This window comes from Zootoca vivipara, chromosome 9, assembly GCF_963506605.1.
Source record: "Zootoca vivipara chromosome 9, rZooViv1.1, whole genome shotgun sequence".
Taxonomy (NCBI): domain Eukaryota; kingdom Metazoa; phylum Chordata; class Lepidosauria; order Squamata; family Lacertidae; genus Zootoca; species Zootoca vivipara.
In genome coordinates this window covers 26,182,726-26,199,030 of record NC_083284.1, presented here as the reverse complement: position 1 = coordinate 26,199,030, position 16,305 = coordinate 26,182,726, and the positions used below count along the sequence as shown (strand labels likewise).

The 16,305-nt window shown below is 43.9% G+C and overlaps 1 protein-coding gene and 1 long non-coding RNA gene across 6 annotated transcripts in view; both read left to right on the top strand.

Annotated features, from left to right (window-relative positions):
- Positions 1–6: 6 nt before the first annotated feature.
- CAMK2D (calcium/calmodulin dependent protein kinase II delta) overlaps positions 7–16,305 on the top strand; it is a 145,680-nt gene continuing 129,381 nt past the window's right edge. For all 5 annotated transcript variants that reach the window (XM_035113116.2, XM_035113117.2, XM_035113119.2 and 2 more), the window contains exons 1-2: positions 7–361; positions 1,912–2,006. In XM_035113116.2, the coding sequence (XP_034969007.1) occupies positions 297–361; positions 1,912–2,006 (160 nt within the window). In that variant the 5' untranslated portion in view covers positions 7–296. The remainder of the gene's footprint in view (positions 362–1,911; positions 2,007–16,305) is intronic.
- LOC132592628 (uncharacterized) lies at positions 2,013–15,905 on the top strand. Its single transcript, XR_009558124.1, has 2 exons — positions 2,013–9,708; positions 9,772–15,905. It is a non-coding gene; the product is annotated as an uncharacterized LOC132592628 (long non-coding RNA).

Below are 16,305 nucleotides of genomic sequence, written 5' to 3'. Positions count from 1 at the left end.
TCGCCCGAGCTTTTGCCAAGGAGGAAGGTCGCGGGGACTGAGGGGGGAGCAGCGCGCCTCCCTTCCTCCCACTCTTGCTCTCCTTCCCCTCCTGCTGTATAACCCTCGCAAACAAACAAGCCAGCCGGAAAGTGGAAAGGAGCTGCCAAGAGGGAGCGTGGCCGAGAGGAAGAGGAGGAGGAGAAGAAGCGCTTCTGCCCTCCCCCGCCGCGTCCTGCCCGCGCCCCCTGCCGAGCCTACCTTTCCTCCTCGCCTTCTTCGGTGGCGCCAGCAGGAGCGAGCTCTCCGGCGGGACGATGGCTTCGACCACCACCTGCACCAGGTTCACCGACGAGTATCAGCTCTTCGAGGAGCTCGGGAAGTAAGTCGGGGGCGAGCAGAGGGACAGGCTGGCGGCGGGAGGGCTTGGGGGTGGCGAGAGGAGCAGGGCATCGAAGGGGGGCACGCTGTTGACAGCTGAGAGGAGAACCACACTGGCGGCGGCGCCTTGGCACTGGGGGAAAGGTGCGTTGATCCCTGTCTTGGGTCAGCCAGCTAAAAAGCTTGCCACTGAATTTTACGCACAAACACACACGTCGGGTGGTGCGGCGATTTGAACCGCAGCAGAGTTCAACTCCATGGCCAGATCTAGTGGAAGGGGAGGGAGAAGCAGAGATGCATATTGGAAGGAGACGCAGCTGTCTTCCTTTCGCCCTCCTTTTGCATGCAAGGTCCGTGTTGTGCCTCGGACGATTTAGTGCCACGTTTGTTGATGCAGAAAGTTCAGCTCTGTCAGTAGAGTGTAATATGTGTAATATAACACACAAACACAAATATACACACTATACACATACGCAGTGCATTTAGACATGAAGGAAGGGCAACCCTGCCGAAGCAGACTGGGCTTCCCTGCGTGGGTCTCCTCCCCCGCCCGCCGCTTTGTTAATTAGGGATTTGTGTTCTTACATCCATCAGTCTGGTTGGGAACAAAATAATGGCACAAATCCCCCCCCCCCAATTCTCTCCCGCGTTCTGTGCGGAGGGGCACAGGGGGTGAGAGAGAGCCACAGATGACTCAGTTTGCCCCTGGGCAGCGTGGGTGGCTCAAATTTTAACGTCCAGGAAAACAACAACATCACATTCTGAAAGGGGGGGGGCACCCAAGTGTTAGGAAATGTGAAGAAACATACTTGTTAGTCTTCTTATAACACAGAGTGCTTACAATTCAATCCAGTAGGTCTGTGTTTATCCTTCTGATTTGCATTTATCTCATTTTCTTCCATATTTTTTTTTAAAAATGTGCGAATTCAATACGGTGTGATTTTGTTATATAAATTGACTTGAAAATGTTTGACCGGATGGCAGGAGTGGTATTAACATGGTGAACATGTCATGAAGAGCAGTCTAATTCCAGTGCTCTTCCTCTTCAAGGGAATTGCAAATGAATGCTCTTGCTCAGGACTGCATCTATTAAGATTTATTGCATCCTAGCCACTCCAGTGTGACATGAGTGTTTATGCTTAAATAAACACAACGTGCCATGTTTACAGGATCACAGGAGGGACTGCTTAAAAAAAATCAGTACCTAAAAATAAAATAAAATCCACCACAGGAATATATTCAGGCTACACCTTTCAGTCAAAACCCTGTGAAAAATGCACAGTTCCTATGTGTCAATACTGCCACTTATAATGAGATGTACATTTATTCAGTCTGTTAATGATATGGCTTATGCTCACATCTTAAATACAATTTACTGTTACAGTCCATCAAATTAGGGCTGATTGCCATGTTGTGCTCATTCTCATGCCTTCATATATTGACACTGTTCAAATTGGTTAATGCTCTCTAAATTACTAGACCATTTCTGAAGTAGCACAGCTGCCCCCCCCCCCCTTGAAACTGATGTTTCTCTGATTTATTGGCTTACAGGGGAGCTTTTTCAGTGGTGAGAAGATGTTTGAAAATCACTACTGGACAAGAATATGCTGCCAAGATTATCAACACTAAAAAGCTATCAGCAAGGGGTGGGTACTCCCAATCTAATGTGAATTATTTTGTATTTATGCAGATCTAAGTGAATTGTGATATAAAATAATGTTGATTGCATGGAGTGAAAATGAGGGCCCCCTCTTTCCCACTGTGTGTGTTTCTGTGTTTGGGAAGACCATATTTAACTTAGCATATTCCTGTGATACTGCTTAGAGATTGCCTGTAGTGCTAATTAGACGAACTACTTGGAGTTATAATTTCCAAATGAGCTCTGTTATTGCATTTTGAGGAAATAAGTTCTCCTTCCTATAGCTTTTACTGGAGAAAAGGAGGTCAGATTGTAATTGAATTGCACACTCCTGTTTTATTTACACATGAACTTAATTCACTCTGGCATATTTAACATGAAAAAAAAAACCCTTGAGAGGAAAATTCCCTGCTTCTTCTACACTCATGTTTTTGGTTGAAAATAGGTCTAATTTTATCAGATGATCTGCGAGCCAAGTGGCCATGTTTAAATGAATTATCTTCACCTCTGTAGTGCATTGTTTCCCCACTTCATGACTTCCAGATTTGGCTGTTTATTTCGCAGTGGTTTTATATGAGCTCCATTGTTTTGGTCCAGAGCTTTCTCCAAAATGTGTCATTCATGTCTCCAAAGCAAATTGGATGGAAATTGGACACGGGGCAGCTTCCCATTCATTTCAGCGGTGCTGGTCTAGGAGAAGTCGGAACTATGTGTGTGTGTATGGCTCTTTCAACTAATGAAAGTAGGCCTTATGGTGGTGTATTCTTGGTAAATCCACACTGAAGTGCTTGTATGAGGATTTTGAGAATTATGGATTATTCTCTGTTAACATCTGTACTTTCCATGTTAATTTCTGGCCTCTTTATGAGCGTAGAAATGAACTGAAGTGTTTGTTCAGTGTGCACACCTTCCATTTATGTCCTTTTTAAAAAAAATATTAGGGGGAACTATGGGGCAAGAATTTGCTTGCCTGGGTTTATTTTTATTTTATTTTTTTGAGCTTATGTTATGTGTGTGTCATTACATGTACCTTGAATTCCTAAGGCAGCTGGAACAGTTCAAGAGAGTAGTGTTCATAGACTGCCATCTGCAACCTGCCTGGCAGTCTAAGCCAAGGCATGTTTACTCAGGGGTAGGTTCTATGAATTAAATGGAATCCTTTTGTATGTTTACCAGGAAGTAAGTTCCACTCTCTTGAATGGGATGCATCCCCAAGCAAGTGTGTTTAGGATCATAGTCTTATTCTTATTTATACTAGAGTGAGTTTGAGGGCTGCAATATTACATTATTAGAGTTTTCTTTCTCCTTTTTAGTTCACATATTTTGAAGTGGCATTTATGTGCTGTATAAAATTGAACAGAATTAGTGCACCTTTACTTCAGCAGCTTGCACATGTTTGCATTTAAAATATATTATTAATCTCTGTGTGTAAACATTAATGCAAACATTTTAAAAATTTCAGTAGGCTTTGCAGGCTCAAACTATGTAGCACTGATGTGTATGGAATTTTGCTTGTCATATTTTTAGCAACCATTGTGTTGAAGGAACCATAAGGAATTTCCAGTAGATTTTGGAGAATGCTTAAACACCTAGCATAGACAACTGTTGTTGGGCTAGATGCAGGGAATAAAAAATTCCAATAGTTAAATACCTGAGCTATAATGAATTGCCTGATAAAGAGCTATGTGTAACATGAAAGCATAATTACACATCAAGGTTGGTTGAATGAAATATGCGACCGCCCTTCTTCATTCTGTAATTCACGTTTTCACCAATACAGTTTTAAAATTGTAAATCAGAACTGTGATTACTGGCATTTCTTGTAATACTTGAACTATTCCTCACCACCACTCTTAGTGGTGTTAAGCTAGGAGTGTTACGTTCTTAGGAATTCCATTTTGTGGCTATAGCGTGCAAATCCATAGCCTTTGTTTTTTGGATTTAAACCCAAGTGGTGTAATTGAAGGCATAAAGTTTGCCTTCTGCTTATGTAAAGATCTATCTCTCTGCTGTGTGTGTGTGCGCGTATGAAAGAGAGACAAAAGCCTTTGTGTGGTACAAATCTTGATACATTACCCAAATGTGTTAAAAGGCACAGAATATTTTGTCCTTAATAGGTAGCATCCAGTTAAGTCACACTCTTAGATGCATTGAAATGAATGCTTGTGTTTAAGTTAGCCGTGACTAACTGAATTCCATTCCAGTGGGTCTACTCAGTGTAGGATTTAGTAGCATACTACCCAGTGGTTTTTTTTAAAATAGTTTATTGGCTTGGAAAAAGAAAATAAGGCGGTCACGTGACAGAAACGCAGCATATTTTGATTGGGAAAGGTCCGTAGCTTAGCAGCATGTACCTTGCATGCAGATAGTCCTTTATTCAACCCCTAGTGTCTCAAAGTAGGAGAAGGTCTCCTGTATGAATCCCTACAGAAGCCGCTGCCGGGCAGTAGATGATGTTGAAGTAAATGGAGCAGTGCTCTGACTTTGTCGAAAACAGCATCCTTTGTTCTTTATGATGATGATAATAATATTTTCCACATGGAATTTTATCTAAAGATGGGAAGATATCAAAGGCATGGAGATGGGTAGAGGAAAGGAAGAAAAAGGAATGGAGAAGCAGAATAAGGTCTAAAGCCAGCTAGAATCATGATGAGAGGATGATAAATTCATGGTTTTAGGTAACTGAGCGTATGATACATATATACAGGGCTTTTTCCAGCCGGAACTTGCCTGAGCTCAGTTCCAGTCCCTCTCAGGTGGGTGACATTGCCATTATAAGAGAAAAATAAGAGGTGCCCATTATGAGTTTGGCCATTGCTTCTTCTAGAAAGATAGCACTGCACACACAGTATATTTGTTTCACATAAGTTATAGCGTTCTTGAGGTGCTACATAATACCACATTGAATAACTATTTAGTTATCTTAATCCTTAGCACGCCCCTTCAAAGAAGGATGTGACACAAATAATGATGTGTATGAAAGGTTTTAAATGTTTTGTGACATAGAGCATTGTCTGTGGGTGCCTGCTATGTAGACCCATCTCAGAATAGAAGCCGGCTTGGGTCCAGCCAGTATGGGGATGAGGGTTCTGTATCTGAACTCTCTGAAGCCCTTGAAAAAGGGGGCAGGAGCATAAATAAATAAGGAATCCAAACAAATAAAGAACCCACGGCAAATTGTGACCCTATTACCCAATTGTATCCATTTGTGTCTATAGTGATCTTGAATCACTTAAGAGCCAGTTCTACAAAACACATAAACATCACAGCATTATTAGGGATGTGATTTGCCGAAAGAAATGTGGGGATGGACTCTTATTTAAAAGCATTTTATTTGAAAGTGTAGGGAAGCTCACGCTGTAGTACTTGATTATCAAGTGATGAACATACATTGCAGTCGTCAAGTGGTGTACATCAAGTGGTAAACATGGTGCATTTTAGCAGTAGGCAGCAGCCAGCTGTACATGCAGGCTTGTGCTCTCAGGAATGTTTCGGCCTTAAAGACTGGCATTGCTTCTGTTACATCTCTCTCTTGCATATTTAAGTGCATCTCTCTTGACAACATTTCAAGATTGCCTATTTAATTCACACATTGTGGGCTTTCTCGCTGAGCACAGTGGAAGTCAAACAGTAGCTTGTTTGTCATGCCATGAATGTTTTCTGTGATTCTAAAAATGCCTTCTCTTTCATATGCAAGACAGTTTGAGGAGGAAAAGGGAATAGAACCTGTAATTTATTTTTTGGCATCCTGAGGGCATACTTTCTGTGACTCTGTATGGCTAGAGGCAACTTTGGAAATCAGATGGGTAAATCAGCATTCTGGATCTGTTTCTACATTGGCATTCTTGGCTTCTGAATTTCAGGTTGGTGAGTGATCTCAGCAACACCTGAACATGTACAGTTTTGTAATATGCTTACTCTCAAGCACTTGGGCTCCTTCGGTAATCGCCTCAATGTGAATTGCTGCTCACGTCTGTCTGTTGATCTATAGTTCTTTCAGTGCCTCATTTTTGAAGAATAATAAAATACTTTGGTGTTCCAAGAATAGTAGCTTACAGCTGTTTTATTCACAATTTAGTAGCAATATGTAGAAGAGGTGCTTTTATAAAACAAGCAAAGATCTCGAATCAAATAAAAAGGCGTAAAAGTGAGGTAAGAGAATATTTCTATGGGACATAATGATTAAACATGTAATGGAAGCTGAAGCAAAATAAAAATAAAAATAAATGGATGAAAGGAGAGAGCAAATAGAAGTTGCTTTACCTTTCCCACTTGTCCTGCTCAACCATGCTCAGTGCTGCTCCACCCCACCCCATTATTACCATACTTCAGTGGCTCCCAATTAGCTAAATATTGCAGACTCTGCTTTTTCAGAAGCCAAGCGATGGACCCCCTACTTTAGAATTTTTTTGATATCTCCATTGTAGTTTTGGTTTTGTGAATGGTGCCACGGACCGCCTGGGTGGCTCACATGGACCGCCTGGGGTCTACGGACCACCAGTTAGGAACCAATGCTCTATTTCTGTCCTTCTGCTTGGGAAAAAGAATCACATTCACTTTTTGATAAACCCTCACTGGAGATGCCTTCTCCTACTCCATTGGAACGGATAAGGAAAGGGACTCAGAAGGAAGAGAGTTTACCTTGCCCACCCCTAGTTGTTTCTGTGGTGGTGGTGGGGGGCTCTGAGCAGGCTCATCAATCCTGTGGTCCAAAATTGATTGTGGCAGCTTGATCTGGGCATCAGTTTTCTCTAAAGCCCAATAAGGTCTTGCTTGCACAGTTGTTTGCAGAGCAAGAGGAAGCTAAGCCTGCTCAGAGCCTGCCTGTCCCTGAAAGGATCAGTGTGGAATGTATTGAGCCTCAGAGGAAGTTCACCACAGGATGTGCTTCTTTGGAGACTGCTGGCTGCACACCTGGTGTCTCCTTCAGGAGCCAGACTGAGCTTACTTAGCTGGCTTCGGTCTCCAAAGCATGGTCTTGAGAAGAGAATAGGAGCCTTGCTGGCTCAAAACAAAGGTCCAGCAAATTTAGTTTCCTGCATCCCACCTGCTTTTGGGAAGTATGCAACAAGAGAACGAAGGGAACAGCACTTGCCTGCTGTTGTTCCCAAGCATCTGGTATTCAGTGACATATTGCTTCTCATCATGAAAGTTCCAGATGGCTATCGTAGTTTGGGTAACGTTTATTAGCTCTTATCCATTGAATTGATTTAATCCCACCTTGTTCCTGCCTGAGAAAAAAACAAGACACGTTCCTTCAGCCCCAAGAACTTCCTGGTTGGCCAGATCAAAATCAGCACCAACGTTGAGGCGATATGCATCTGGATACCAGCTGCTAAGGAACATAAGTGAGAGGAGGCTGTTACACTGTGAGAACAAGATGCTGGAGAGGATGGCCCATTTGGTTTCATCTAGTAGGGCTCTTGTGTTCTTATAGTTAATACCTGCATGTTGCCATTTTTATGGGGATATTTCATAATAAACATGCGTCTCTACCTCCATCATTCAGCCCGGACCACCTCTAAGGGTCTTCTGGCAGTTCCCTTACTGCGAGAAGTGAAGTTACAAGGAACCAGGCAGAAGGCTTTCTCAGCAGTGGCTCCCTCCCTGTGGAACACCCTTCCATCAGCTGTCAAGGAGATAAAGAACTACACACCTTTCAGAAGACATCTGAAGGCAGCTTTCTATCTGGAAGTTTTATATTTGACACTAGCTGACCCTGCCACGCGTTGCAGCGGCTTATTATTATTATTAAGGTGGATTGCAAATTCAAGGCGTTGTGTCCTGCCACAGCTTCTCTTTTCATTCTTTATTATTAATATTTAATTTCTATACAAGCGTTCATCAAAACTGTGGGATTTAATCCATTGGCACAGTCAAAGGCAACATTCCTTATTTCCCTAGAGTTGGGCAGAGGCAGGGAGACATCCAGTCAGTGTAACTTCCCCACAAAACTATATCCGGGTGGTTTCACAAGATATTTCCTGGCAGACCTGTTCTTCCTTGGCTGAAAACCAGGACCACAGCTTGCAATAGTTCCAGAGGCCAAGGGTTGTTTTGCTCCAAGTAGACCCATTGGAATGAATATCCATTCATTTCAATGGGTCTCCTCTGAGTGTGGCTAATATTGGGTTGAACCCCAAGCTTCTTGTCACAGTTGCCAACTCGGTCTCCCATGTTTAGACCACCCTCTCCTGCTTCTTCGCTTGCGTCCCTGTGTGGGCTGGAAAGAAGAGACAGAGCTAGTCTTTCATCTGGAATTGTCTGGGAGCCACACCGAAGTATGTTGGAAGTCTTGTGTAGTCACAGTTTTGCCAGTTCGGTATAGAATAGCTCCAGTGCTGGGGATGTTCTACCTTCCAACAGTTCTCGCGGAAGGAAAACAAGCTTCTCTTCCATCTGTGTAAACAGACGGCTCTGAGCTGGGCAGCTTTCTGTTCCAAAGATCCTACAGTTTAACTGTCAACAAGGAGGGAAGACGAGGGACAACAAATGCTGTTGTACACATACACTTAGCTTAATGATGGAACATAACTCTTTCTCCAGGCCAGCCGCCAGAGGAAATGCAGTTCGCTCCTACCAGGATGCACTTGCCAATGGATAACGCGATGCAGAAAAGGATACCCTGGGACTACCGACTGGTATCTTTCCAAGCAAATGGGGTGTGAGGGAGCAGTCACGAAGTTGTTAGGATTTGGAATGACTGGGTTCTTACTATGAACTGTATGTAAGTGTTTGAGGCAAGCGCCTTGGTCATTGGAATGGACGTCCGACGGGTCATAGTATTAAATTGAGAATATTACGAAGATACAGTATGCACCAATTGTGTGCCTGTGGGGCCTGCGTTCCTCGGGCTGAGGAGAGGACTCAGCAGGGCAGCTGCTGTGTTGGCAAGCGTTCGCTGATTGTTGAAACCGACTTCAGCTTTTTAGAATGGGTATGTAATTTACAGAACAAGACCCTGACTCATACAGAGAGCATGGTTGGATCAGACCAAAGGCCTATCTAGTCCAGCATCTGTCATCCCACAGGGGCTAACCAGAAACCTATGGGATGGCTATAAGCAAGCCATGATGAGGGCAGTAACCCTCTTCGGCTGTGGTTCCCCCGCAATCAGTATTGTCTTCAGGTAGTGTATAGCTATCTTGACTTCTGGCCAGCCTTGAGTCTGATTTGAAGAATCTATTTAGCAGGGGATTGCCGAGACAGAAAAAAACCCTTGTGTGTGCCCCAAGGACAGGGCACATGCAATTTAAATATGACATTTAAGAAGACGCACTGCAAGTCTGGCAGCTGGGGGAGAAGGATACTGATAATTTGTGGGGGGCGGAAAGGGAACCAGACATTGCTTCATAACTGCTGGATAAAGGTAAAGGGACCCCTGACCATTAGGTCCAGTCGTGACTCTGGGGTTGGCCGAGGGAGCCGGCGTATAGCTTCCAGGTCATGTGGCCAGCATGACAAAGCCACTTTTGGCAAACCAGAGCAGCACATGGAAACGCCGTTTACCTTCCCGCTGTAGCGGTTCCTATTTATCTACTTGCATTTTGACGTGCTTTCGAACTGCTAGGTTGGCAGGAGCTGGGACCAAGCAACGGGAGCTCACCCCGTCACAGGGATTCGAACCGCCGACCTTCTGATAAGCAAGCCCTAGGCTCAGTAGTTTAACCACAGCGCCACCTGGGTCCCAAATAACTGCTAGATAGTAGGTTATAAAATTAGAGCAATCCTGCCACATAGTCCAGTGTTACTATTATTGTCCAAGATCGCAGGTGGGGGAGTCTTACAACAAACCTGCTATGTATTTCACAAGTTATTGCACTCAATCACTTCCCCACTCATCCACAGCACAGAACCCCCCCCCCTCCAGCCTTTCCCAGTCCTCTTATTCAATTAGTCCACTTCCTTCTTGCAGGGAACCCCCCACTTGTCTCTTATCTGGATTTGGCTTCATATGCAGCCGAAGAGGACTGGTTGGAAATGGAAGCGCCTTGAGTGGCAATAGCCTGTTCTCAGATGGAAGCTTCCACTTGCTGGGCAAATTCAGGTGCCACCCTGCACCCTTGATCATGTGCTCACTGTGTGTAAACCTGGAACAGCAGCCAGTCAAAGGGCAAGGTTTTACCGCACACGGCAAACATGGGAAGAAAGGGAGAGCCATGTGGTTGCTTGCCTCAGCGCTATAATTTCCAAGTGGCATGGCAAGAATCCACTTTCATCTAGGAAATAAATAACACAAGCTCAGTCATGAGCCAGATTTGAACTTGAGGGGGGTAGAAAAACTGCATACTCTTGACGTTGCTTGAATTGTACTTGCCAGCCTGTTTTCAATTCATGCTGGTGAGAGTTTGTCCGTTTCTAGAGCAAAGGGCTTCACTAAATATGGTCTTCCTTGGGTGGTGTGTTGGAGGTGGCAGACAGAGGGCTAAATTTATAGTTGCAAAAGTTGGATAGGAATAATACATTAAATTCTAATACATTAAATTAAATTGGAATTGTGTTCCTGGCAGCTGGTGGATAAATTGTCTGCTGAAAATACGTAATTTCTGTAAAGCCAATTCCATTTGCTCTGCTATCCTACTCTGGCTGAGGAGCGTGAGCTATTAAAGACTTGCCCCTAAAGTACTTTCCTCTAATTTTCCGGAGCCGGAGTGCTGCCATTGGAAATAATGTTTCTCAGAGAAACTGTTCTAGGCTTCTTTGCTTGATGCATATTCTTAACTGCCTAATGGCAATCAGTGCTCAGCTTCCTTCCTAATTTCAAATTAAAGCAAGACAACATCTTTAAATAATCAACACTTTCCCTCTCATTAGGCTTTCTGTCAAGTAGGTGCATGGAACACAACCTTGTTCTATTCCTGCAGCAATCTTAACTTCACCTTTTGTTAGGGCAACTTCTTCTTAAAATACATTTGTGTGTTTGGGAGGCGAATTCAATCAACTGCCAATAAGGCTGAGTTAAAGACTTCCTTTGATGGCCAGCCACATTCTGTCATCAATCTACATTGTGGTAATCGGTCATTCTCTACTCCCAAACCTTGGAATCCAAGGTAGCACTGTAAAAATATTTCGGTTCTTGGGGACTTAAGCATCACATTTTTGGGAGGCTGTTTGTCCTGGCACTCGTGATACTTCATCAGGGCTGAGAACAACACTTGTTCACAGCATGTTGCAAGCTTTTTGTTGTCTTACTTAGGCATATCTGTGTTTGGGCAGGTGCAGAATGGAAATAATTTTGTGTGTGTCTGCTAAGGTAAATCAACATTTTATAACCGTATGTTACTGGAGAGGGAATCATACATGTGTGTTTGTGCCTCAACTCATGAACGCTGTATATTTATAGTGAGGTGATTGCTTGGGTTGTATATAAAAAGGTAAAAGGTAAAGGACCCCTGGATGGCTAAGTCGAGTCAAAGGCGACTCTGGGGTTGCGGCGCTCATCTCGCTTTCAGGCCGAGGGAGCCGGCATTTGTCCACAGACAGGTTTCCAGGTCATGTGGCCAGCATGACGAAACTGCTTGTGGCGCTACAGAACACTGTGACGGAAACCAGAGTGCACAGAAATGCCTTTTACCTTCCTACCTCAGCGGTACCTATTTATCTACTTGCACTGGTGTGCTTTTGAACTGCTAGGTTGGCAGGAGCTGGGACAGAGCAACAGGAGCTCACCCCATCATGCGGATTTGAGTCACCAACCTTCTGATCAGCAAGCCCAAGAGCAGGGGTCAGCAAACATTTTCAGCAGGGGGCCGGTCCACTGTCCCTCTCCGGGTCATGTGGCCAGCATGACTAAACCGCTTCAACAGTGCCCAACTTTCATCACACACAACCAAGAAAGCATATGGTTAAGTTATCTAGTCTGTATTAATTAGAAGGCTAAATTAAAATTTTTGGAGCTTGGGACACTTGTGTCCAGAGGCAGGAATGTTCTAAAATGAAGTCAGTTTTGTAACAATTTTGAACTCACTGGAAAGGAACAGGCAGCATAAGGTAAGTGGGTGTGTGTAGAACTCCTCTCTCTCTCTCTCTCTCTCTCTCTCCACTGCTCTGTGCTTCTGTGAGGCGAAGCAGAACTAAGTCTGGGTGCAGGGTGAAGTCCAGACTGGTTACAGGGTCTACTGAAACAAAGTTAGATATAGAAGGGTTCAGACTGAATTTGGGTGCGCAGACTGTGCTCTACGAACACAAAGCTCTTTCGTTGTTTCCACAGGGAACAAGCTGAGCCTCGGCTCTACATAGTAGCATCATAGCCAATGGCAGATTTAGAGGTATGCACAGAATTAGGGCCCCCTGTGGCTGAGTGCCCCCCCCAATAGTAGTATGTAGGTGGTGACCATTTTGTGTGTGGGGGGGGTGTTGTTCTGTTCCTGGTCCCCTTGCACGTTGGCAGAGCATGCATGAGCCCGCCCCATTATGCCCTGCCCCTCTTCCTGCCTTCTTCAGACCCACATCAGACATGTGCAAAATTGTCACCACCTGCATATTGTTAACGGAGAGGTTACCTTTGAAAGATGACTACAAATAATGAATTGCCATGGTTGAATTTTGGTATTTTTGTTGCGTTGTTTCTGCCTCTCATTTCTCCTACTCCACTCATTAAGGTCAACGGAGGTTGGCCCATTGGGCTACCAGGCCACACAGGTTGTCTAGCCCTGTGTGGCCTGTGTTTGAGCCCTCACCTGAAAGGAATCTGACTCCTGGTCCCTGCCATGGTGCACCAAAGGGAAGTGAGGACCTATCCATGGGTCTGTTGCTGCAGCAATTATTTTTAGCTTTTGCTGTTGCTTGCATTTCCTGAAACTGCTCTGTGTTTCAAGTGTGTTTCAAGCTGCTTCAAGTGTACTTTATCTGAAGAAGTGTGCATGCACACGAAAGCTCATACCAAAATAAAAACTTAGTTGGTATTTAAGGTGCTACTGAAGGAATTTTTTTATTTGAAAATATGGGTTTCACATCCTAACAGTGCCCCCCCCCCCCGACTGCCAAACACGTTTGGGAGATGCATCTTAGTGTCACTGTTCAGCTTGAGAGGCAAGTGTTCTCCCAATTCATTCCTCTACCCCTTTCCTCCCGGTTTCCTTTTGCTCCTACTGATTCTGAAAAAGTATCTTCTCATCCCCTGTGGTGACAAACAGAAGATGTACTATTTTCTCAACCTAGTTTCTCTTAAGGTGGCAAATGGCAGGATGTGCCTGTAAAGTAAGAAAGGTTCTGTTCTCAGAAGTCTCCCTCTTGCTTTGAATTTCTCCTTCTTGCCATTGTTTTTGATTGGCTGTGCAAGGAAAGGATGGCCAGACCTGGCTCTGCATGCTACCCAAAGGGCCAGCTGGAAACCTTGTCTCTTGTTGTCCTTTTTGAGGCTTGACTGGGACTGTTGTAAATCCAAGCCTTGGCCCTGAATCAGTGTCAGGCTTGCCTTTTGCATATCCTAGGGCTTTCTTTTTATTTTTTCCTTTCTTTTTAAATGTCTGCTTCCCTTCTCCGATTCTTCCTTCACTCCCCACCAGCACCACATCAGGCTGCAGGATCTAAGTGCAGCCGTGGATTAATGTGTTCTTGCATTTTTCTAATCTTCAGGAACAGCACGTTCCTAAAAAAAAAAATTGGAAAGAGCCAAGAGCAACTAAATGCAGTTGTGTGTTGTGACAATGCAAGCAGCAGTGTGGTCCTGAGAATCTCCATAGATGTTGTCAGATGATGTGGCACCTAAAAGGGAGTTAGTCTTTTCCCCCCCTGTACAATCATGACATCAATTCGCAGGTGTGTAGGAGAAAAACACAAGTGCAATATGCAAATAAATGAGCATGTTGTTATAAGGGGTAGTGTGGGGGTGGGGAAGCAATCCTGTTTAGAAATTTCTCTCCCGTTTGTTTTTGTTTCTAAATTTCTGGTTATTTAAGGCTCAGCGTACCAGCTTCCCAGTTCTTGCTGTTGTTTTTGTGATGGGTGAGGGAAATGCAACCCACAGCCTCTTCCTGTAACCTACTTATGAGCACCTGCTTTGTTCCACAGCCTGCTGCTCTTGACAGTTGGCCCCCAAACCACAAATGTTTTCATATTTCTGTGTGTGCAGATGTAGCAAAATGAATGCCAGTATTTGGCCCATTTCCTTCTTTGGATGCTTAGATGAGAGACTTCTCCATTCTTCAGACTTCTTTCTGCATCATTACCTGCCACGTGTGGGGAAAAAAAAACTTTGCATGGGTAGTTTTGAGGGTTACAAAGGATTATACGGAAGAGGACCAAATATTTGTAGCAAGTATAACCTCTTGTTTAACCGTTTTAAGTTGATCAGGCCTCAAAGTTGAATGAAACATCTTTGGGTCAGAGGGCACTATAAATCTAGGCTGTCAGTTTATGCTTGGAAGTACATATGGTGGAAGCATCCATGTATTTATATATAGGTGGATATTTATAACTCTCTTCCTCTTTATATAACCCCAGTGGTATTGAAAACCTTTTGTATACCAGAGTCTTTGTGTACACAATAGCAGCTGTAGAGCATGTTGTCTTTTGTGCAGAATAATTCGATGGCTGGATTCTCCCCCTCCTTCCTTCCAGGCGTCAAAAGACCACAAAATGGTGACTAGCTTTCAATGGTACAAGTACTGCTGTAGCAATTTTCATAAGCAAATGCAACCTGCCAGTTTCCTTTCTATGAAATAATAGCATTTGATTATGAGACCAGGAACAAATATTACTGTACTTTGAATGCTGTTTGTTTGCTTGTTCATAAAGTATCTAAAAATCTATGCATTCTGCATATGTGCTTTAAGAAATTCCCTGTCTTGGGGTGAGTAGCAAAGTAGTGCTTTGTTGAGAGTAAGGGTGGTACAATGCTTAGGATTTCAGTCTAGGACAGGAGAGTTCTGGGTTCAAATCCCTACACAGCCAATAAGTTCACAGGGTGATCTTGAGCTAGTTATCAACTTTGCCAAACAGGTTTAGGGTGTGGCTGTGTGACAAGCAGGAAGGGGAAGGCATAATACTCGCATTTCAAGACCAATCACCTTTCATGGCACATAATAATCCTTTTTTTAATTAGAAGGGGGTGTTCAGAAGCAGATTGTGTTATACAGTAGCATTATAGGAAGAGATATCTGCTGTTCAAAAGGGGGAGGAGTCAAATATTACAAACATTAACCTATAGACCTGTCTAAAATAACTCTTTAGCTTCAGGCCAATAACCTTATTTAATGTGAAATATTTGGAGGTGTGGAATGTTGCCTATAACCAAAAACAAACATGTTTTTAAAAGACTAAATTTGTCGCTCCTTGCCAAACTTTTTTTTTAAAAAAATCTGTGAAATGTGAACATCAAGCAATGTCATTCACAATCTGTTATCATTTAGTGAGCATGTGCCATTTTAGAAGCCTTCAGCATTTTCCCCATCCTAGTTTAATCACAGGTAGTAAGTAGCTGCTTATAGGAGGGCAATATTCTGCATTGTGATTGCAGGTGTCGCCGTGTTGATTGTCTTGCATATTCATGTATCTTTAGGAACAGATGGAACCACATAATATCCATATTTGATGATCTGGTGGGATTTGCTCAGCCTAAGCTCACATTTACATTTTGAACTCTGAAGGAGATGTGTTGGCAATTTAATCAGGCAAGGAAAGCCTTGGAGTTGCTTCTGTCGCTCCTCACCAAGTTTTTGACATTACAGTAGATGAGATGGCGAAACTTGTGTCTGAACTGTACGGATTGAAATTGCGGACTCACAACTGAGAATCATTCTCCATGGGGGAAAAGGAACCTTGTACATTTAAAAAGCCTAGCCTTCTCTCTACAAATATCTTTTCCACATACGCTTGCCCCCAACGAACACCCCCATTCCAAAGCAACTATTTGCCCCACAGGGGGAAATGTGCAAGTATCACATGGGTGCCTGGGAACCCCCCCCCCAAAAAATACAGGGCAAATAGCAGCTTCGGAGGCAATTTATGGATGCGGGGGGCGGGGCAAGATAATAAAGAAAACAGCAAGGGGCTAAGTGGTAATCCCCACCCCCACCCCAAATAACACACACATAGGTGCATATACAAGATTTCAGTACGGAGCTTAGTCAGGCTCCCCTTTAGTGCTTAGAGGATTGGATCATGGATCTCTCCCCCCAATTTCTTGTTTGGTCTTTATACATAGGATTACCACTGCAGCTGTTCATTGTGACAGTTAGGCCCCATGGCAGAGATGTCTCCTGTGGAGTGCGACTTGGGCGCTGGGCGCAGAGCATCTGGGGTGCTGCAGTAAAGGCCAGCACTGTTATGTCCAATGGCAGGCGAGAGGCAGGGGGCGGATTTGG